Source organism: Lontra canadensis, unplaced genomic scaffold (genome assembly GCF_010015895.1).
Source record: "Lontra canadensis isolate GAN:19392208 unplaced genomic scaffold, GSC_riverotter_1.0 scaffold35, whole genome shotgun sequence".
NCBI classification, from domain to species: domain Eukaryota; kingdom Metazoa; phylum Chordata; class Mammalia; order Carnivora; family Mustelidae; genus Lontra; species Lontra canadensis.
Genome location: NW_022631029.1, coordinates 3,243,195 through 3,261,872, shown reverse-complemented (window position 1 = coordinate 3,261,872; position 18,678 = coordinate 3,243,195). Strand labels below are relative to the sequence as shown.

Here is an 18,678-nt window from a genome sequence, read left to right as displayed (position 1 = left end):
TGAGATCAAGAGTTGCATGCTCTGGGCGCCTGGGTAGCTCAGTCAGTTGATTATGCCCTCCGCTCTCCATTTTGGCTCAGGTCATGATCTCAGGGTCCTGGGGATGGAGCTCTGCGTTGCGTTCCGTGCTCAGAGGGAAGTGTGCATCAGGATTCTCTTTCCCTCTGCTCCTCCTGGGGCAACAAAGCAGGAGCTCTCTCACTCTCTCTAAAATGAATGGATTAATCTTAAAAAAAAAAAAAAAAAAGTTGAGTGCTGTACCCACTGAGCCAGCCAGGTGTCCCAATCACTCCACCTGTCTTAATTTGAGGTCCCTGAGAAGCAGGCCCTAAAAACAGAATCGGGGAGCTTAACTCTTTGGGGAGGTCATTCCCCGCAGCCCCTGTCGGGGCGCGAGGAGAGAGAGGGAGCCCTGCAGGGGGCGCCAACCAGCACTCCCAGGGACCGGGCTCCCAGGGGGCCCTCCGAGCCACAGGCCAGAGCCCGCCTCGGTGAGGTCCTACCGGAGGTGGTGAGGAGCTGAGGCATTTCTAATCAGCTCGCCTTCCGTCCTGCGGTCGAGGGCTGTCCCCAGGAGAGCCCTGCGGGCCAGCAGCATGGCCTCCCCCCGCCGGAGCCGCCCTCGGCTAAGCAGCGAGCAGTGGACGGTGCTCGCTGACCCTGACCGCAGCCGCCTCGGTGCCACGTTTTGTTTGCCGCCCCCGCCCCCCAACCCCAGCCTGCCCCGACTCTTTGTGCATCGTTAAAAATCCAGCTTTAACTTTCTAAATTTGATGTTGGTGCATCGATGGGCCCTCATGTACCCCTCCCCCTCCTCCATGAGACATTCAGCCTGCGTCTTAAGTCGCACATGTCCCCCGTGCCAGGCGTTCACATCTGCTACTCGGCCCTTCGCATCCGCCCCACGGGGTGGTTTTCACTGTCCGGCTTTTACGGAGGAGGAAGCGGAGGCTGAGAGAGATGAAGGCACCGGTCCTGGGTCATGCATCGGTGAAGTGGCCAAGCCGACCCTAGGCAGTGTTTGCTTGACGCACCCCTATCTGCAGTCGCCAAGTCGGCCCACAGTCCAGGTTTGCCCCTAAGTCAGCTCTGCAGCCCCAGCTGAGCCCTGGGTTGTCACACCTGCCCCTGGACCTGATCTGCTGGCTCCAGAGCCTCTGAGACACCTTAAGATCCCTAGGCCTCTAGGCGGCCACCGCTGCTGGGCTGGGTGACCCGGCACCCTGCCCTCCACCCTCCCCCAGGTGAGATGGGCCCCTAAGGGCAGCCAGACCCCCAGGCGTGCTGGGGAAGGATGTCTGGCATTCAAAGGCTGCACTTTGAACACGTGGGGAATGGAAATGGCAGGACAGCGGTCCCAGAGCTCCAGAGAAGGGGACAAGTGTGAGAGTCCAGGATCTGGATGGGAGGTGGATAGTGGGGGAGGGCAAACCCTTGATCCCACTTCAGCAGCCCAGTCTCCGGCATACTGGGGGCAGGGCCCAGGCTGAGGCCTCACCCAGCACAGGTTAGGGTTAGAGGTACATGGGGGTCAGAGGGTGTGGGGCAAATATGGCTAAATTGAAGGGGCCATGGATTGGTGGCCCTAGATGTGGGTTATCCCCAGAAACTCAGTCTTTGTGGGAGGTCTCTGTGTTTTCCTGGCTATTTTGGGGGGTCTCTGAAGATCTCTAAAGGTCTCTGAGTACCCTGGTGTCTTGGAGATTCTGAGCTGTTCTAGGTATCTCTGGGGATTTCTGAAGGTCTCTAGGGGTTCCTAAGGACCTCTGGAAGTCTCCGTGCTGAGAGACTGGCCCTTCCTGGCCCTCAGGCTTTGTTTCAGACCCAGGCTCAGGGCATGTCAGGCAGGGAGGAGGCGGAGTATGGAGATGTGCCCTCTGGAAGTTTCTGGTCCCCCTCAGGCAGTGGAGCCCATAGCTGCCGTGCTTCCCATAGCCTGGCCATGACCTGCTAGGGCAGCAGCAAAAGGACCCAGGCTCCAGGCTCATCAGACGGCTGGCATGCTCCAGAACCCAGGACCACCCTACATGCCAGGAATTTCGAGACCCCCAAATCCCAGGACCTAGGCCTCGCAAACTTCAGACCCCTCTAAGTGTTCTAGACTCCAGGTCCCACAGATCCCCCTCACCCACCTCCAGAACCCACTATCGCAGGCTGCAAGCCTGCCTCCCTCTGCCACCCCACAGAACCCCTGTGCCCGGCACTTCCTCATTTCCTCATTTCTTCCTCTTCTAAGAGGCCTTAGTGCTGGTTGCTGCCTACTCCACCCAGGGTGTGGGATGTGGGGGACATCCACCCACACCCAGGCCTGAGGCGGGCTGCTGCCTCTCTGTCCCTCTTATCCCAAAAGCCCGAGTGTCTTTATGTGTGCTTGTTGGCTGAGTTCAGTGCTGTAATTAAAAAACATAGGAGGTGATGTTCTCCCCGCCATCTGCCTGCTGCTAAGAGGGAAGCATGAATATTCGTTTTTCCGGTTTCATCCAAGGTTTCTTTAGCCAATTGAAATCTAGGAGTTTATTTTTTGCCTCCCCCCCCTTTTTTAAAAAGATTTTATTTATTTGAGGGCGCCTGGGTGGCTCAGTGGGTTAAAGCCTCTGCCTTCAGCTCAGGTCATGATCCCAGGGTCCTCGGATCGAGCCCCATATCAGGCTCTCTGCTCGGCAGGGAGCCTGTTTCCCTTCCTCTCTCTCTGCCTGCCTCTCTGCCTACCTGTGATCTCTCTCTGTCAAATAAATAAATAAAATCTTTTTAAAAAAAAGATTTTATTTATTTGAGATAGAGGAAGAGCCCAGAGGGAGAGTGAAAGGGAGAAACAGATCGACTGGGGCTCCATCCCAGGACCCTGGGATCATGACCTGAGTTGAGGGCAGATGGTTAACCAACTGAGACACCCAGGCGTCCCTAAATAAATAAAATCTTTAAAAAATAAATAAATAAAAAAGAATTACCACCTTCCCAGCTTGCTTCTCACTTTTATTTTCCTCTTCATGGCTTTTTCTACCTGTCCCCTATTTTCCCGGTAGATCCTGCACGTCGCTGGTCTCTCCAACGGCTACAAGAAGCTCACGAGGACAAGGCTTTTTGTCTGTTTTGTTCAGACAAAAACTGTGTGCCTGGCACACAGTAGGTGCTTCATAAAGGTTTGTGGAAAAAGATGAATGAGTCTTTCCTTATCAGTTCATAGAGCACTATCATTTTGTTTTTATGACTCTGAGACAGCCCCCCCCCCCCTGGATGAGCCGTTTTTCACCTACCCAACCCCTTAGGTTGCTTCCTCCCCCACCCCACCCCCCCTAACAACAATGTTACAGTGAATCATCTCTTAGCTGTGCTATCTTTTTGCCTTCCCTCTTTTTAAATGGTGCAAAAGACACTTAACATAAAATTTACCATTTTAGTCATTTATAGTGAACAATCCAGTGTTTTGCAAGTACCACCAACATTCCAGAACATTTCTATTGTCCCAACTGGAAACCTCGTCCCCAGGAGCGGACCACCCCCCACCCCGGCTCTTCTCCAGCCCCTGGCAACCACTAGTCCCGCTTTCTGTCCTCATGGATTTGCCTGTTCTGGACATTTCCTATCAATGGAGTCACAGGCTATGTGGTCTTTTGTGTCTGGCTTCTCTCGCTCAGTGTTGTTTTCAAAGTTCATCCATGATGTAGCGCGTGTAAGGGCTTCGTCCCTTTCTATGGCTGAGTAACGTTACACTGTACGTCCATTCACTGCTGCCTTTGTCGCTTTGTAAACATCAAGTTATTCAGGAGTGTCCCAGAACTGGGCTGCTGGCTCAGCAGGCACAAGTGTTTGCAACTCTGGTGGCCTGTGTCATTGTGCCTTCCACTGGGACAGGGCCCCAGATGCTCCTGCAGCAGGGCACGGGGCTGCCACTGTCCCCACAGCCCCTCCAGCACCAAACATTATCACGCTTTTGAAGTTTTACCAATCTAAAGGGGAAAAACACACACAGTACCCCAGAGTCGTGCTTTGTAATTTTTCTGTGCGGAGTGTGTACCTTTGGGTGTGTTGGATCAAAGATTTCCAACTTTCTATAAAGTCTCAGTTCAAAACCTTTGGTGAATTCCTCTGAGCTCAAAGATGTAGAGGGGCAGAGTTTGAGGAGAAGGGAAATCGTGGGGGAGTGGACTTCCGCTTCCCACAGTCAGGGAGAAGTCTCTAGCATTTATCCCATTTTACAGATGTGGAAACTGAGGCACAGAGTGGTTCAGGTTGCATTGTGAGCCAGGGTCTGGAATGGATTTGAACCTGGTAGGCCTGATGCCAGGACCCCGGTGAGGCTGAGACCCTCTCCAGGCCCTTAATCTCCTCCTTAATCTACTTTTGTTACTGCCCCTTAGGTCTGATTCAGGCCCCCCTCCTCCTCTGGGACTCTGGCTTCCTCCCCAGGTTCCCCATCTCTAGACACCAGGCTCACTCCAGAGGAATCTTACAACACAGTACCCCTCCACTGCTCACACATCTTCCTTGGCTCCCCATGGCCCTGGAAATAACATCCCAGTCTTCAGCCTGGCTTCTGAGGCCAGCATTGCCCACCCCCTGCCCACACCACCATCTCCTCCTCTTAGCCCGGCCACTCCAGCCGCTCCACGCCGAAACACACAGTTCCAGGGGCCTGCTCTCTCAAGCTGTGGGGGCTTTGCTCCTGTTGTACTTCTGCCTGGAATCTTCCTTGCATTTGTTTCTGTCAGCTACCGTGTGACTCATCCTCCAAGCCCCAGACTGAACCGTCTCCTTCCCCAGGGCACCCTCCTCACAGCCCCCTCCAGCATGGAGGCATCCATGTACCAGAACAGGAGCTCTGAGTCTGTGGGGGAGGCTAGCAGCTTGGAGAGTCAAAGGCAGGTTTTAGGAATCCTCAGCAAAACCCCACTCACGTGTTGAAGCCCCAATTCTAATGCTTCCTCCTCCAGGAAGCCTTCCAGGACTCTGTCCCTCTCTCGGACCTGATTGACTCCACTGGACAGGGTGTGTCTGGTCTGTGTCTAGCTCTGTCTGCTCCGAGGATTGGGTGCTCCCGCAGAACCTGGCGTACAGAGGCCTTTTGGAAGTCCAGCCTGGGTGATTGTAGAATGAACACAGAATGCACGGGCTGGGCGTCAACTGAGCTGACACCAGGAAGCGAGTTGATGAGGTAGCAGTCGGTTGGTTGGGGTATTAATGGGGGACATTTAGTCACTGGGTTCCAGCAAAAGAGAAGCAGGTCGCCCCTCCCCCTCCCGTGAGAATCCTGGGCCTCAGGCCTTGCAGGGGGGCGGGTCTCAGTGTCTTCATTCTTCCCCTCAGCATTGCACCCGGACACCAGTTCCTCTTCCCTGAGTCGCTGGGTGCAGATCCTGAGGAGAACCCCGGACCACAGCGGATCCGCGGAGGGTGCAGAGCACTTCTGCCCCACGTCCAGGTGAGCCACCACGCAGCCCCTCCCGCCCCAGATCCTTCCAGCACCGCCGAGGCAAGAGCGTGGCAGTGGGACCAGAACCGACGCGCTAGAACTTGGGTCCGGGAAGGGACCTCAAGCCAGACTGGAGGGGCTTCCTTACGGAAGCCCCGTCCGACCCCAGCCCGAGACTCCCAGAACCACGCAGTTCTGCGAGAAACAATTAGCGCGGCCCCCTGCAGGCCGTTTCCGGGGCAACCTCTTATTTTGCATATGGTCCCGTCTTGGCCAATGAGGGCGCCTGAAATATTCGTGATGGGGGGGTGGGGGGGAAGGGGAGACTTAACCAGAAGGGACTCCATTGGGAGAAGGGGAGGGGCTGACTGGGCCGGGTTTTCCTGCTTTCCAGCACCATCAGGCACCGGGATTACGTACCCATTCCCCGGAGGGGGCGACTGAGGCCAGAGGCCAGAGCCAACGAGAGGGGCGCCAAGCGAGGGCCCATGTTTTACCATTTCAGAAGCAGCCTGGGCCACTCTGAGATGATAATAATAACAAAACACAGGCAGTGAGGGTGAGGTGACCACAGGCTAAGGTCCAGGCCTGGATTCTGGTGTCTCTGCCTAGGTTGCTTGAATGGGGGGCTCCCTGGCGTGGATGCTGTTGTTGCCACTGCTGCTGCAGGATCCAGGCAGCCAAGCATTTTCCTGCAACGTGTCATCTGGAAACATGGACTGGAACACAGAGTTCAAAGACACATGCCTGAATTTCAGTGGCCAAGGCCTCAGACTGCCCCAGAACCAGTCTCTGCAGGCCAGGAGCCTGCTCCACCTTATCCTGTCTGGGAATGGTCTTCAAGAGCTACCACCGCTCTTCTTTAAACTGCTGGGAAACCTGAGTGTCCTGGATGTCACGAACAACCCACTGGACCATGTGGATGGGGAGCTGGCCCTGCGCTGTACGCTTGACCTGAAGGCTGACTGCAGCTGTGTCCTAGAATCCTGGCACCAGATCCGACAGGACAACTGCTCTGGCTGGCTACCTCTCCAGTGCCGGGACACAGCTACTGGTGGCTGGCACAATGTCTCTTCCTTCCTGGAGGCTGGCTGCCCCCCTGGCCTGTCCTTACCGGTCATCGGGGCACTGGTGGCCAGTGGAAGCCTGCTCCTGGGGCTCACCATTGCTGGCCTAGTGCTGGCCTGGAGACTCTGGGGCCGTGGGAGGATCAGTAAACGGGACATGAACAAAACAAGGGCTGCTCAGGATGGTTCTCGGTCTGGGTCTGGCAAGCAGCCTAGATACAGTAGCCGGGGCCTCAGCCCTAAGCCCTCAGCAGCTGCCGTGCCCAGACCCTGCACCCCCGACTATGAGAATGTGTTCGTGGGCCAGCCAGCTGCCCGGCACCAGTGGGCCGAACATGGGTGAGTGATTCAGATCTGTCTGTAAGACTCTGGAACCAGATGGCCAGGGTTCAAATCCTGGTGCTACCTCTTGTAAGCTGTGTGATCTTGGGCCAGTCGATTTACCTCAGGGCCTCCGTTTTCTCATCTGTAAAATGGGGATAATAACAGCCCCCACCTAATAGAGTTGGGATAAGAATTAAGCGAGTTCCTGTATATGAGACAAGTTTCTTCCTTCGTGACCTGCAAACTTGAGTTTCTGGTGGCCAAGGATGGGGAGAGAGGAAGCAAGTGTTCTAGGCAGAGTAGGGGCTTTGCAGAAGTAGTCGGTGGCCTGGGCTCAGATCCTGTGTGACAGAGGGCTATCTCTGAGCCTCTCTTTCAGTCTCTGTAAAATGGGGACAGCTCCCCTTTCCACATATCCCTTTGACACTTGAGAGGCTCAGAAAGCTGTGTCCTTCTCTCCCCCACAAAGCCCTGATACCTCTAGACTTGGCTGGACTTAGATGGATGGCTTCAGCTTTTCCAGGTTGGGTGAGGGAATGAAAGGAATTACTGCAGGAGGCAGCCCCCACAGGGGTGAAGGCCTGGAGGTGGGAGAGAATGGACTCTTCTGTGAATCAGTTTGAGAAGGCAAGACCTGAGAGCTGAGGCTAGAGGGGCCTGGGAGAATCCAGGCAGGAATGGAACAGAGTCATGGATGGGTGTGGGTAGGGGAATCCACAAAGTGGGGAGGCTGGTGGGAAGCTGTGGGTGAGAAATGAGAGAATATGCAAAACAGATGCAAATAGGGCTCAAAGGCAGAAGTGGCCTGTAGGAGGGAGTCGAATACACTCATCTCCCTAAGGGGTCTTGGGCTGTGATGCTCACTTCTGCCTCAATGTCACCAAAGCCTCAGGATCAGTCTCCACCAAAGGCATTGTTTAGAACAGGATCTGTCATTCTCACCCTACTTGTACCAATGGAGGCTCTAGGAGGCAGGGGAGTGACTGGCCCAAATTCATAGCAAATGGGAAGCAAGTGTGAGTCTGATTTCTACTCTTGTCTTATCTGCAAACAATGTTTTATGTGTTTGAGCTGTTTTTTTTTTTTTTTTCTTAAAACATGAGTAGCTGAGGGATACCCGAGTTAGAATGTTCTAGAAGCAGGAGATTTTTTTGGGGGGGGAGGAGTTAAGAGGATTTCTTCTCTACCATGCACAGTGAGACATCACTAAGGAGCTATCTCCTCCTAGACCAATTGTATGGATTCAGAAACTAAGACTCCAATTTTCTTTTTTTAAAGATTTTATTTATTTATTTGACAGAGAGAGATCACGAGTAGGCAGAGAGAGAAGCCAGGCTCCCTGCTGAGCAGAGAGCCCGATTCGGGACTTGAATCCAGGACCCTGAGATTATGACCTGAGCCAAAGGCAGCGGCTTAACCCACTGAGCCACCCAGGCACCCTCCAAGTTATGTTTGTATTGAGGTCACAAAGTCTCTTGTTTTAGAGAATCTAAACTCCCAGCTGAAAGGGCACTGGTTTGGCCCTAGCCACTGTGTCCATGTGTCTGGTGTGACCAGAGCTTCTGATTTTTGAAAAGGAAACTGAAAAATTAGAGTTAAGATTAAAAAAAAAAAATCTAGACTTTAATGTAAAAAGTGAGCAACTATCTCAACTTTAAGGAAGGAAACAATTCGACCATGGGCCTGAGGTCCTTGGACCAGAGCATTACAATGCTAAATCCATGGAATCTTCCCTGAATCCCTGGCCCCCACCTCTTTTCCTCAGACAAAGTTGGGAGGCCGGGAGAATACTGCCGTGTGCCTCAGTTTCCTCCTGTGTAAATACTAGGAGGGGACTCAGGTGCCCAGAGCTTTCTTTGCCTCTCAAAGCTGACGTGCCTACCCCCTGAGAGCCCCCTCTCCTCCTGTCTATCCGTCTCCCCAGGGCTCACCCATCAGAGGACAGCGACTTCTACATGAACTACGAGGGCCCCGACCATGCCTCCCAGCCTGTCTACTGCAACCTTCAGTCATTGCGCAAGACCCCGCTGGATGAGGAGGAGTATGTGATCCCTGGGCGCTGAGCCTCTGATGCCCTGAACTCCAGGCTGCTGCCTTCTCTGTGACTTCAGGCATTCTGACTCTTCCCTGGCCTCAGTCTTCCCACCTGAGGAATGGGGACAGGGAAGGACCATCGCTGAGGCCCCAGGGAGGTTCTTCAGCTCCCTCTCTAGCCCCTGCTCTGCTTCTCAGCTCCCTAAGCTGCTGGAAGGGGAAGAGGAGAGGCTCCGGTATGGCGACAGGAGGGTCAGTTCATGAACTCTGTCATCACCCTTGGTGTGCAGACCAAGTTTAATAAATGCTGTAGGGCTCACAAAGCTGCTGGCTCAGGGCAAGTGGGTTCTTTGAGGTGGGGATTCCCTAAGCTCCCCAAACCAGATTCTCTGAGAGATTCCCGAATTGTTCCCCACTCTTGGTCAGTCCCCTCTGTCCCTTTCAGGCCCTGTTCCCAGCCACTTGGTACCCCGGCTCAGCTCCCAGGGCAGCCCACACCAGTCCCAAGGGATCATTATAACTTATGAATGGGACTGTGCCCCTTTCCTGCTCACACACCCTCCGTGGCTCCCCGTTACCCCCCAGGACTTCAGCCTGGTGGTTGAGGCCTGCGTAATTCTGCCCTACTCACCTCACTATCACTACCCTCTTCCGTCCTTCTGTCCTTCTGGTCTAGGCCTCCTCAACACCCAGCCCACCTCACTTCTGAAATTTCCATTTGCCCATGCCATTCCTTTTGCCCGGAACGCCATCCCCTTCCATTTTTTCTCACTGTTAAACATCTTTTTTTTTAAAGATTTAAAAAAAAAATTTATTTGATAGAGATCACAAGTAGGCAGAGAGGCAGGCAGAGAGAGAGAGGAAGGGAAGCAGGCTCCCTGCTGAGCAGAGAGCCCGATGTGGGGCTCAATCCCAGGACCCTGGGATCATGACCTGAGCCGAAGGCAGAGGCTTTAACCCACTGAGCCACCCAGGCGCCCCTGTTAAACATCTTAATACAGAAGCAGAACCCTGGTCTGAGTGTCAGGAGGCATGGGTCCATCCAAGTCTGGACTCTGCCATTAACAGGCCCTTAGTTTCCCCATCTGTACAACAAGGAATTAGTCGCTGTAGCTGTTTTAGCTTAATAAGCTGAGATGTCTTAACTCATCCTTCAAGTCCAGGTTCAATGCCACTCTCCTGAGGCCTTTCTCAGTTCCTCCTCAGGCAGAGTTAATCACTCCCAAAGCTCTGTGTATTTCAAGACTTTTTTCCAAACTCGTGCCTCAGCTGGGTTTCCTGTCAGGGGCTCCCAGCCTGGCTCCTGACAATCCTCCAGTCTAGGCGAGACAGCTGGACACAGACACCCTTGGTCCTGAAAGGTTAAACCTGGGCTGGAGGGAGGGATGGGGCCAAGGGCTCCAGAGGGAGACAAACGAAAGAGTTTGGAAAAGGCTGTGCATAAGAAGGAAACATGGAGTGGATTTGAAGGATGTGTGTTTGAGAAGTGGAGAGGACACGAATACTGGGCAGGGGGACCAGCTGGGTAAGTTGCAACTAGAGATACAAAAAGGCACATGGGTATAACAATGTTCAGCAAAGGCAACAGCCGATATTTGGGGAGATGCTTACAGGGCCTCTGTTAGCTTTGGGAGACCCTGGGTTTGAGCTTAATTTTGAAGCTTTCTTGGGTTCCCCAGCACTTGGGAATGATCTGAGGTGGGAGAGGGAACCTGCAAGGGTCTTTAGCTTCCTTGAACCCCTGCATCCCTACCCTAGACACTGTTCTAATGCCCACTACTGTCCCTGATCATTTGCCTTCTTCACCTCCAGGGTAAATCAGATCCCAGCCCTCCCCAGCTCCCAACCCTTCACATCTACCCTTGGCTCTTCAAACACACCCACACCCCTCACCACCACTGGTGGATTCTGGCCCCCACCCACCCCACTGGCCCCATCTTCAACAGTTTTGCCTCTGAACACTGAGCTCATTTTCACCCCAGGGCCTTTGCACCTGCTGTTCTGACTTCCACAAATGCCCATTCCCCACCTGTCCCCCGAATCCTATTCTTCCTCCAGGTCTCAGTTCAGATGTCACCCCCCCCATCTACATTACCTCTTCTCCACTCATTAATGCATTCCCTGGGTTGACTCCTCAGCACAATTCCTACCGCAATCCACCACCTTCTTAGTATTTCTCTTTGTACTCACTTGTCTTCCTCACTCGACTGGCTCAGATAGAATGCTTTTGCCTGTCTTGTTCCTCCTGTGTCCTGAGTGCCCAGTCAAGTTCTGGCACAAAGCTGTCATTTGCTGAATACATTCAGGGGTACTTACAATCATTCAGGTCTGCCTCTGGGTGGCAGCATTCACAGGCTACACACCTCTCATGGCTGCCAGCAAGCCCCATAACCTTTCCCTTCGGAGATTCTCAGGGTGGACAGGCAGGTGGGTGTGGGGAGGGGGCGGACCTGGCACATCTCGGGGATTCCAAGATCCTAAGTAGGAAGACTAGATAAAATGGGAGATGCCATGTGCATGAAAATGTTCTTCACAACGTATCTATTTCCTCCTTTTTTTTTTTTCTTTTTCCTTTTTTAACTGACTGCTTGGAGTTTCTTTTCCACTTGGTGCAGGGCACCCAATTATGAGGTGTCAGGAGAGCATGCATGTGGCTTGGATAGTGAAGAGTGGGGTTCTCTCAACTTCCTTTTTGGTATTTTGCTGTTATTAAAAAAAAAACAAAAGAAAACACCCAACTGCTTCTGCTTGCTGCAGCCAGCCTTGTCTAGGGGGAGGGGAGGTGAGGAAAGGGGAAGGGCTCTGATGAGCCCAGCGCCTCCTGAGGCATGGTGGCTCGGGGTGGCCACAGGACTGGGGTGGGGAGTTGGCTTTGCCAGGCTGGCCACGGAGCTGCTTCCTCATGGCTTCCAGAACCAAGTCATAGGTGATTCTGTTTCTGGAGGCCTGGAGAGATCCTGAGGGCTCTTGGGACTCTAACACTGAAGCCATGTATGGGAGAGTGGACTTCCTGAAAAAGAAGCTCACCCACCAGTGACCCGGGTCAACTCTGGGGAGACCAGGGTGCTGAGGGATGGCTTCCCCAGGGTACTCCGCACTTCCGCGTGAGCTGTTGCTGAAAATGGATCACAGATAGCCCTGGTAATGGCCATGGGTGGTGACCAGCGAGCAGCTAGAGGGGATGGCTGCCATGCTGTCGCTTGTGGACTGGTGCAAACCAAGCACAGGCAGAGCCCCATAACTCCCAGCTGTCCTAGCTGCACAGGTGGTGCCCCCCACACCACCCTTGCTCTTTTTAAATGAAAGAATAGAGGTACCATTAACATGGAGGGAGGTGCCCCAAATAGAAGTGATGGGACTCTTCTGGGTTGGAGGCAACATCACACATGATACACTTGGCTGCAGATGGACATGACTCTGGGTTGCCTGTGTTTGGAAAGGTGACTCCAATGCAGACAGAGACAGAAGGACAGTGAGAGACAGGGCCATATAACTACAGAAGCCGGAATACTGAGATGAGACATGGAGGGAGACTGACACCCAGAAGGGCCTCAGAAACAGGAACAGAGGAACAAGGAGACAGAGAAGCAGAGACCAAGAGACGGGTATCCTTGAGATGAGCATCTGTGTCATGAGCACCATGTAACTGACATCCCAGAATGCTCTGGCCATGCATTCCTGAATGGTTCCACTCACCCCGAGACCAGGTGCCCTGTAAGAACTGAGGCCAAGGAAGAGCCCCTAGGTGGCTCAGTGGATTAAGCTCTGCCTTCAGCTTGGGTCATAGTCTCAGGGTTCTGGGATCGAGCCCCCAATAGGGCGCTCCGCTCAGCAGGGAGCCTGCTTCCCCCCGCCTGTCTACTTGTGCTCTCTCTCTGTCAAATAAATAAAATCTAAAAAAAAAAAAAAAAAAAAAAAAAGAACCGAGGCCAGGGAGGGGAAGATTCTTCCCAAGGTCACCAGCTCCATCCTGGACACCACGGAGCTCAGGTTAAACACCTTCACTTTTATTACCACAGTTTTAAATAAGTGCACACCGTCAGACTAGCCCTCCCCAGCCCTCCAGTCCCCACGGAGAGCATCCCAATAAATTAATAATAAATACAAACATAAATACAGAGGTGTGGGAAGGGGGGATAGAAAGCAGAGGTGGGAAATCGGGTATCTCAGGTCCCACAAGTCCATTCGACAGGCAAGGATCTCTGAGGTTGCTTCCACTGCTCACGAGCCGTAAGTGAAAGACCAGCACCGCTCATACGCAGTGGCAGTCCTTGGCTACGAGATCGTCGAAGGGCGTAAGCGACACGCGACCGTCGCTGTCTTGGTGCATGAGCACCACCAGCTCATAGCTGGCGGGCACGCAGCATGGCGCAGGCGCGGCGTCGGGATTCAGGCCGTGCAGGCGCGCCTGCATCTGCGCGTGCGTGTTAGCCGACCGGAACTGGCTTGGGCACGCGCCAATACACATGCGCACGTCTAGCTCGCGAGGCGCCACCACCCAGCTGGCCCAACCCAAGTCCTCGAGCGACGCACGTAGGCTTTGCAGGCGGCAACAGCGTCCCTCCCCGAGGGGGCAACCGTCCCCGGCGTGCGCATGCGCGTCGCGGCGCCCCCTGGCCGCGCTTGGCCGCCAATGCAGCTCAAGCTGGGGACGTGCGGAAGGTAACGTTGCTCTCAACCCGTCCTTGTCCAACCGAGGCAGCAGTCGCAGGCGTAGTGCCGAGGCCCGGGAACCTCCAAGGCTGAGCTGACGTTGCAGCGGCCGAGTCACGTCCCACGAGCTGGGCTCCGTCGGGGACAGCCTGAGCAGCGCCCGATGCAGGCGGGAGGCTGCGGGGAGCCCCTCAGTCAGGTCGGCCCGGGCGATGCGCAGGTGCAGGTGGCCGCCCGGCCCCAGTCGCACTGAGGAAGAGAGGAAAGCCAGTTAACCACGGGCCTACTGTGCGCCAGGCGCGGAGTGCCCATTTCCTCCCACGCGCCAGCCTGCATCCCACCTCAGGGCGTTTGCACAAGCTGCTTCCTCTTCCAAGCACACTATTCCCCTGACTCAGCATGGCAGGCTACATATCCCTCCAGCCTGCCTAAAATAGGCACTGCCTTATTTTCTTTTATTTCATTGTGTATCATTTCATCTCCCCTCCTGAATCCCCTCAGGGATTTCTGTTTGCCTGGTCACCATCATGTCTGGCATACAGTAGGTATTTAGTAAATACTTGATGAAATTAGGGCACCTAGGTGGCTCAGTCGGCTAAGCCTCTGCCTTCAGCTCTCATCGTGATCCCAGGGTCCTCGGATGGAGCCCCATGTCGGGCTCCCTGCTCAGCTGGGAGACTGCTTCTCCATCTCCCTCTGCCCCTCCCTACCCCTGCTTGTGCTCTGCCCCTCCCTACCCCTGCTTGTGCTCTCTCTCTCTCTCTCTCAAATAAATAAAACTTAAAAAAAAAAACTTGCAGGATTAATGTCTACATGATATTTAGAGGGACTAAAATCCAAACACTGGTTTTGCCTCTTGTGGCAGTCAAAAACATTTCACTGAAGGCCTACTAAGTGCTGGGGCTAGCTACTTTGTTTTCAACGCTGTGCGTCTTGGTTTCCATATCTGAAAATGAAGGATCTCTGGATCCCCAGGATTCTCAGGGCCCTAGGCTGGTGCAGGTGTTGGAGATACTGCGGGGACTAGGGTTTGAGGGCCCTGGACTCACTAGGCTCAAAAAGGACAAGAAGATTACCCAGAGTCTCATAGCTCTCGTAGGATTAGGGCACGATAGTAACGCTCCCTAACACTCCTCCCCAACCCCTCCCACTTTCTAGCATAACCCAGATCTCCTTCTGCCCTCTCTTCCCCCTAGATCCTCTGTGGATGGTGAGAGACTATCTCCTCCCTCCCTAAGGCACATGCCACGTGCGACTTTAGCGGTGCCGTGTCAAGGGATTGCGTCAGATCTGGAACATTCCACCTACCGCTGTGCTGCGCTGCTCTCCTCTGCTCCCCCCACCCCTCTTGTCCACTCTGCTGGCTCCCCTGCACCCTCTCTTCTGGATTGTGCGCCCTCCCCCAACCCTCACATCCAAGGATAAGTACCCCCCCAACACACACACACACCCTGCCGCCGGACTTTGTCTCAGGGCATTCCAGGCTCTGTGAGATTTCAGAAGCATCCCTGGCTTCTCTGAGCCTCAGTTTCCCCATCTGCAATCTGTAACATCTCACTTTGGCCAAGCCTCACCCCTCTTGGCATAAACCAGGCCACCAGCATCCCGTCAGCCCCAACGAGAGCTGTTCTTGTCCGTGTCACAGATGGGGAAACTGAGGCTCGGTGGCAGGCCTGGGCCCCTATGACTCAGAACCACTGGTTAGATGATGGTAGCTGCCTAGGGGACAGAGGTCTCTTAGATTTCACTCACGCTTTGGAGTGAGTATCCAGACTGGAGCTGCAAGGACGAGGTCAGAGTTTGAATCACCCCAGCTTTGGTTCAAGCGCAGCCTGGTCTGCAGGTGTTCGTAGTGTTTCCGAAACTCCTGGGCTCTAGAGATGTCCGTGCTGGAGTGAGCATCTGAGGGTCCCGGAAAGGCTGGGAGGCGCTCCTGGGCCAGAGACAGGGCACCTCCCGAAGGCAGCCACGAGAACATCAGCAGCACTGACAGCATGGGTGAGGAGTGTGGTGCCCTTGTCCAGCCGTGCCGAGCTAGCTGAGCTCTGAACCGAGACACCGGACGCTGCTGGACTGGCCTTTATAACCCCCGGACTTTGTCCGCCCCCGCCTGCCTGGTCCCTTCCGCCCTGGGTGCAGAGTAAACACTCCGGGGACCATAGTTGGCTGAGTCTTGGGCTGCTTTTCAGGGGGAGGCCCTTCTGGGAGGGTTTCTCCTGGAGAAGCAGGGGTACCCTCCCCCTAGAAGCTTCTCTGAACCTCAGTATCCTCTTCTATGAGATAGGGACTTCCAGCTTGGTGGGCTGGTGGAAAGAATGCTTTTGTCAAAAAAAAAAAAAAAGACTTATTAGCTACCAACTATGTGCTAAATTCCACAGCAGCACCCTAAGTGGTGGCCTTCTCCCTCACGGGATTCTTGTTCTCCCTTCTTGGTTAGGACCAAAGGCTGAAGATGCTGAAAAACAAAGGAAGCAGAGGAGAAAGGGACAGGAAGAGCCAGAAAATACAACCTAAGTCAAGTCAGTCCTCTCCATCCTGTCTCCGTTTCTTCATCTGGAAATGAGAACTGAGACTTTTAAGTTCAAATGAGATAGAAGGGACAGGGTCAGGTACATAGGAGGTATGTAGTTAACTGGGTGTGTTTGCAATCACTCATCCTTAGCTGTCGGGGAACTCCTATTTGCTCCTCAAAACCCTACTCAAAAAACCCCTTCTCTGACACTACCTTCCCAGGCTCAGCTGGGTGCTCCCAACCCCTGTCCTTCCCCCCCAGCCCAGCCTTGACCTCACAGCCCTGGGCATGTCTGTGCTTGGCTCTGTCTGCCCCAGACTGGAGGGAGGCCCTTAGCCAGAGCTGAAGCTACTCTGGGACCCAGTCTCTTGGCTCTGGGCCCAGAGCAAGTTGGCGGGGAATTGGGAGTGCTGGGGTTTAGGTCAGGGAGGGCTGGTGTGTCAGATCCAGACCCCAGATGGTGGACGGCCAAGGGGTGCCCCAGAAAGACCCAGGTCTTCCCCTCAGAGCCTTCTCCAAGGTTCAAGCCCCCTGGCCCCACCCCCCTGTGCCTGCATCTAGCTTCCTGGCCAGAGAGAAGACGGAAAGCTGTGTGAGACAGATGGAGGGGGTGTGTGAAGTGTGATGGAATATGTGTGGGCGAGAGGCACTAGGATGTGCTGGGGGGCCACACAGCAAGTCCCCCCTGGATGAAGAGGGCCATGCCTCCCCCAACCCCAGAATGCACCCACTGGGGAGACTCAGTCCCCCTGAGTCTCAGTCTCAGCCTCTGTGAAGTGGCATCATCACCCAGCTATGGATTCCAATGTCCCCCCACTCCTGGCTCCGTGATGCTCCGGGCCTTTAGGTACGTTGTAAACACACTGGTTCCCACCCCTGTCACTTCGATCATGACAGGGGCTGTTGGGAAGGACAGCCTCTTGCCTCACCAGCTTGGCACACACAGTGAGTGCTTAGTAACGGGGGTTGGACCGACCAGACAAGGCCCGGGGCCACTTCACAGCCACACTGCCATGCCCTCTGCAGAGGCCAGGCCCTGAAGGCGAGCCAGAGTGCTGAGTAATCTGAACTGGTAGGGACAGGTCAGCAAGGGGCATCAGTGGCTAGACCTGACCTAACCTGGGGGTTAGGTGGGCCAAAGGGGGTGCTGTCCTAATAGGCATCCTTGCAAGATCAATGGCGGTGAGACGTCAACTTTCTCTAGCCTCTGCCCTCAGACACTGTTAACACACTTTTCCATTACTGAATAAGGGAACCAAACCAAGGGGAGGCAAGGACGTGCGTAAGGTCGTAGGGGCGAGTCAATGCTGGAGACCTCATATATATCCAGCTCCTGGCTGGTCATCTGTTTCCCCGGCGTTTCTAAGCCTGGGATAGGATTCTGAAGTTCCCTCCGTCTATTTCCCCCCCCAAATTTCAAAGCCTTGTGAAGAGTTTTCCCTGATCAGGTCCCAACAGATTGGACATTTGTCAGCTCCAAAGAAGCTGGCCTGGGTTGATGTTATGGCCCACTTCTCCCTGGCCGTGACACGTGGGACAAGGGGCATCAACTGGCAGAACCTCAGTTTCCCCGTCTGTAAAACGTGGTAACGGCACTCTGTGTCAGGGTTGGAGGGAGAACACACAGGGAGTGAGAGTGTCTGTACAAGCTGTGTGTCACCCTGATTGTGATTCAGATCCCAGTGCCACCCACTTTGCTGTGTGACCATAGGCAAATTACTCAAACTCTCTGTGCATCAGAACAAAGGCTGTGTGTTGTGAGGAAGGAGAGTGTTCAGTACAGGACTATTACCATTCTTAACTCAGTGCACTCATAAGAGCCACCACAGACTGGGCACCAGGTCACATACCAAGGACAGGAATCCCAGGGTTTCTGGGCCCCCTCTGTCCGCTGCCACTCCCCCTAGGCAGACACCCCCCCTCTAGGCAGATGCCCCTTGGTGGACACTAACCTCTCACAAAGACACATAAGAAATCACATATTTCAGCTGTCTTATTTGCTTTCTGGGGTGTCATTTGGACAATGTCCACTGGACCTTGGGGTCCCAGTCATGGGGGTTTCAGACAAGGCACTCACAGGAACTCTGGGCATCAGGGAGAAGGCAACCAGAGGGGCCAGGGGCCAAGCCCTCCCTTGGGGACAGAAGATGCAGTCACCTGCAGCAGGAAAGTTTTCTCTAAAAGAGAGATTTAGGAGCAGCTAGAAACCCGAGATGTTAAGGGAGCCCCAGAAACACACCAGGTACCTCCAGGGCAGGCCAAAAGCCAACTCTGTTCCCCAAAATCTCCTATAATACCCAGGGATACCACCTGCCTTGAGAGCAAAGAGTCCAATTCCAAACCAGCTTTCCCAGGGATTTCCTCAAGACAAACTATGTGGGCCACGAAAGCCATTTGCTCCGGACCCCACCCCTCAGACACTTGGGTGACTCCAGCCCAAGCAGTGGGGAGCCACAGCCACCTCCCAAAGTCTGGGAGTGAGTCTTTCAAGTTCTTGGTCAACAGCAGCATGGTTGGGGTGTCCTGGAAGTGTTTCGGCTTCTGGAATCTGGGGACATCCAGCTTGGATCGCATCTCGGAGGGTCCTGGGAAGGTTGGGAGGTGCTCCTGGGCCATGGATAGGGCATGACTCCCGTGGTAGCCCCCCGGGCATTGGCAACATCGGGGATCAACGGGAT

The 18,678-nt window shown here is 54.3% G+C and overlaps 2 protein-coding genes across 2 annotated transcripts; one reads left to right on the top strand and one right to left on the bottom strand.

Annotated features, from left to right (window-relative positions):
• The first annotated feature begins 5,304 nt into the window (after positions 1–5,304).
• LRRC25 (leucine rich repeat containing 25) lies at positions 5,305–9,573 on the top strand. Its single transcript, XM_032867689.1, has 3 exons — positions 5,305–5,419; positions 6,023–6,816; positions 8,726–9,573. Exons 2-3 carry the CDS (start codon positions 6,032–6,034, stop codon positions 8,862–8,864), a joined length of 924 nt encoding a protein of 307 aa, XP_032723580.1. The 5' UTR covers positions 5,305–5,419; positions 6,023–6,031; the 3' UTR covers positions 8,865–9,573.
• Positions 9,574–12,803: 3,230 nt separating this feature from the next.
• Positions 12,804–15,799, bottom strand: GDF15 (growth differentiation factor 15). Its single transcript, XM_032868513.1, has 2 exons — positions 15,241–15,799; positions 12,804–13,737 (listed from the first exon to the last, which is right to left on the bottom strand). The coding sequence occupies exons 1-2, from the start codon at positions 15,482–15,484 to the stop codon at positions 13,088–13,090; spliced, it is 894 nt and encodes a 297-aa protein (XP_032724404.1). The 5' UTR covers positions 15,485–15,799; the 3' UTR covers positions 12,804–13,087.
• Between the last annotated feature and the right edge of the window lie 2,879 nt (positions 15,800–18,678).

What these genes read in the sequence shown, in the direction of transcription:
- LRRC25 (XM_032867689.1), top strand. Translation starts at nt 6,032, where the DNA reads ATGGGGGGCTCCCTGGCGTGGATGCTGTTGTTGCCACTGCTGCTGCAG. An exon ending in CACCAGTGGGCCGAACATGG is followed by an intron (nt 6,817 to 8,725) that starts GTGAGTGATTCA and finishes CCGTCTCCCCAG; the next exon opens with GGCTCACCCATCAGAGGACA.
- GDF15 (XM_032868513.1), bottom strand. Translation starts at nt 15,484, where the DNA reads ATGCTGTCAGTGCTGCTGATGTTCTCGTGGCTGCCTTCGGGAGGTGCC. An exon ending in CTGGATACTCACTCCAAAGC is followed by an intron (nt 13,738 to 15,240) that starts GTGAGTGAAATC and finishes TCTCTTCCTCAG; the next exon opens with TGCGACTGGGGCCGGGCGGC.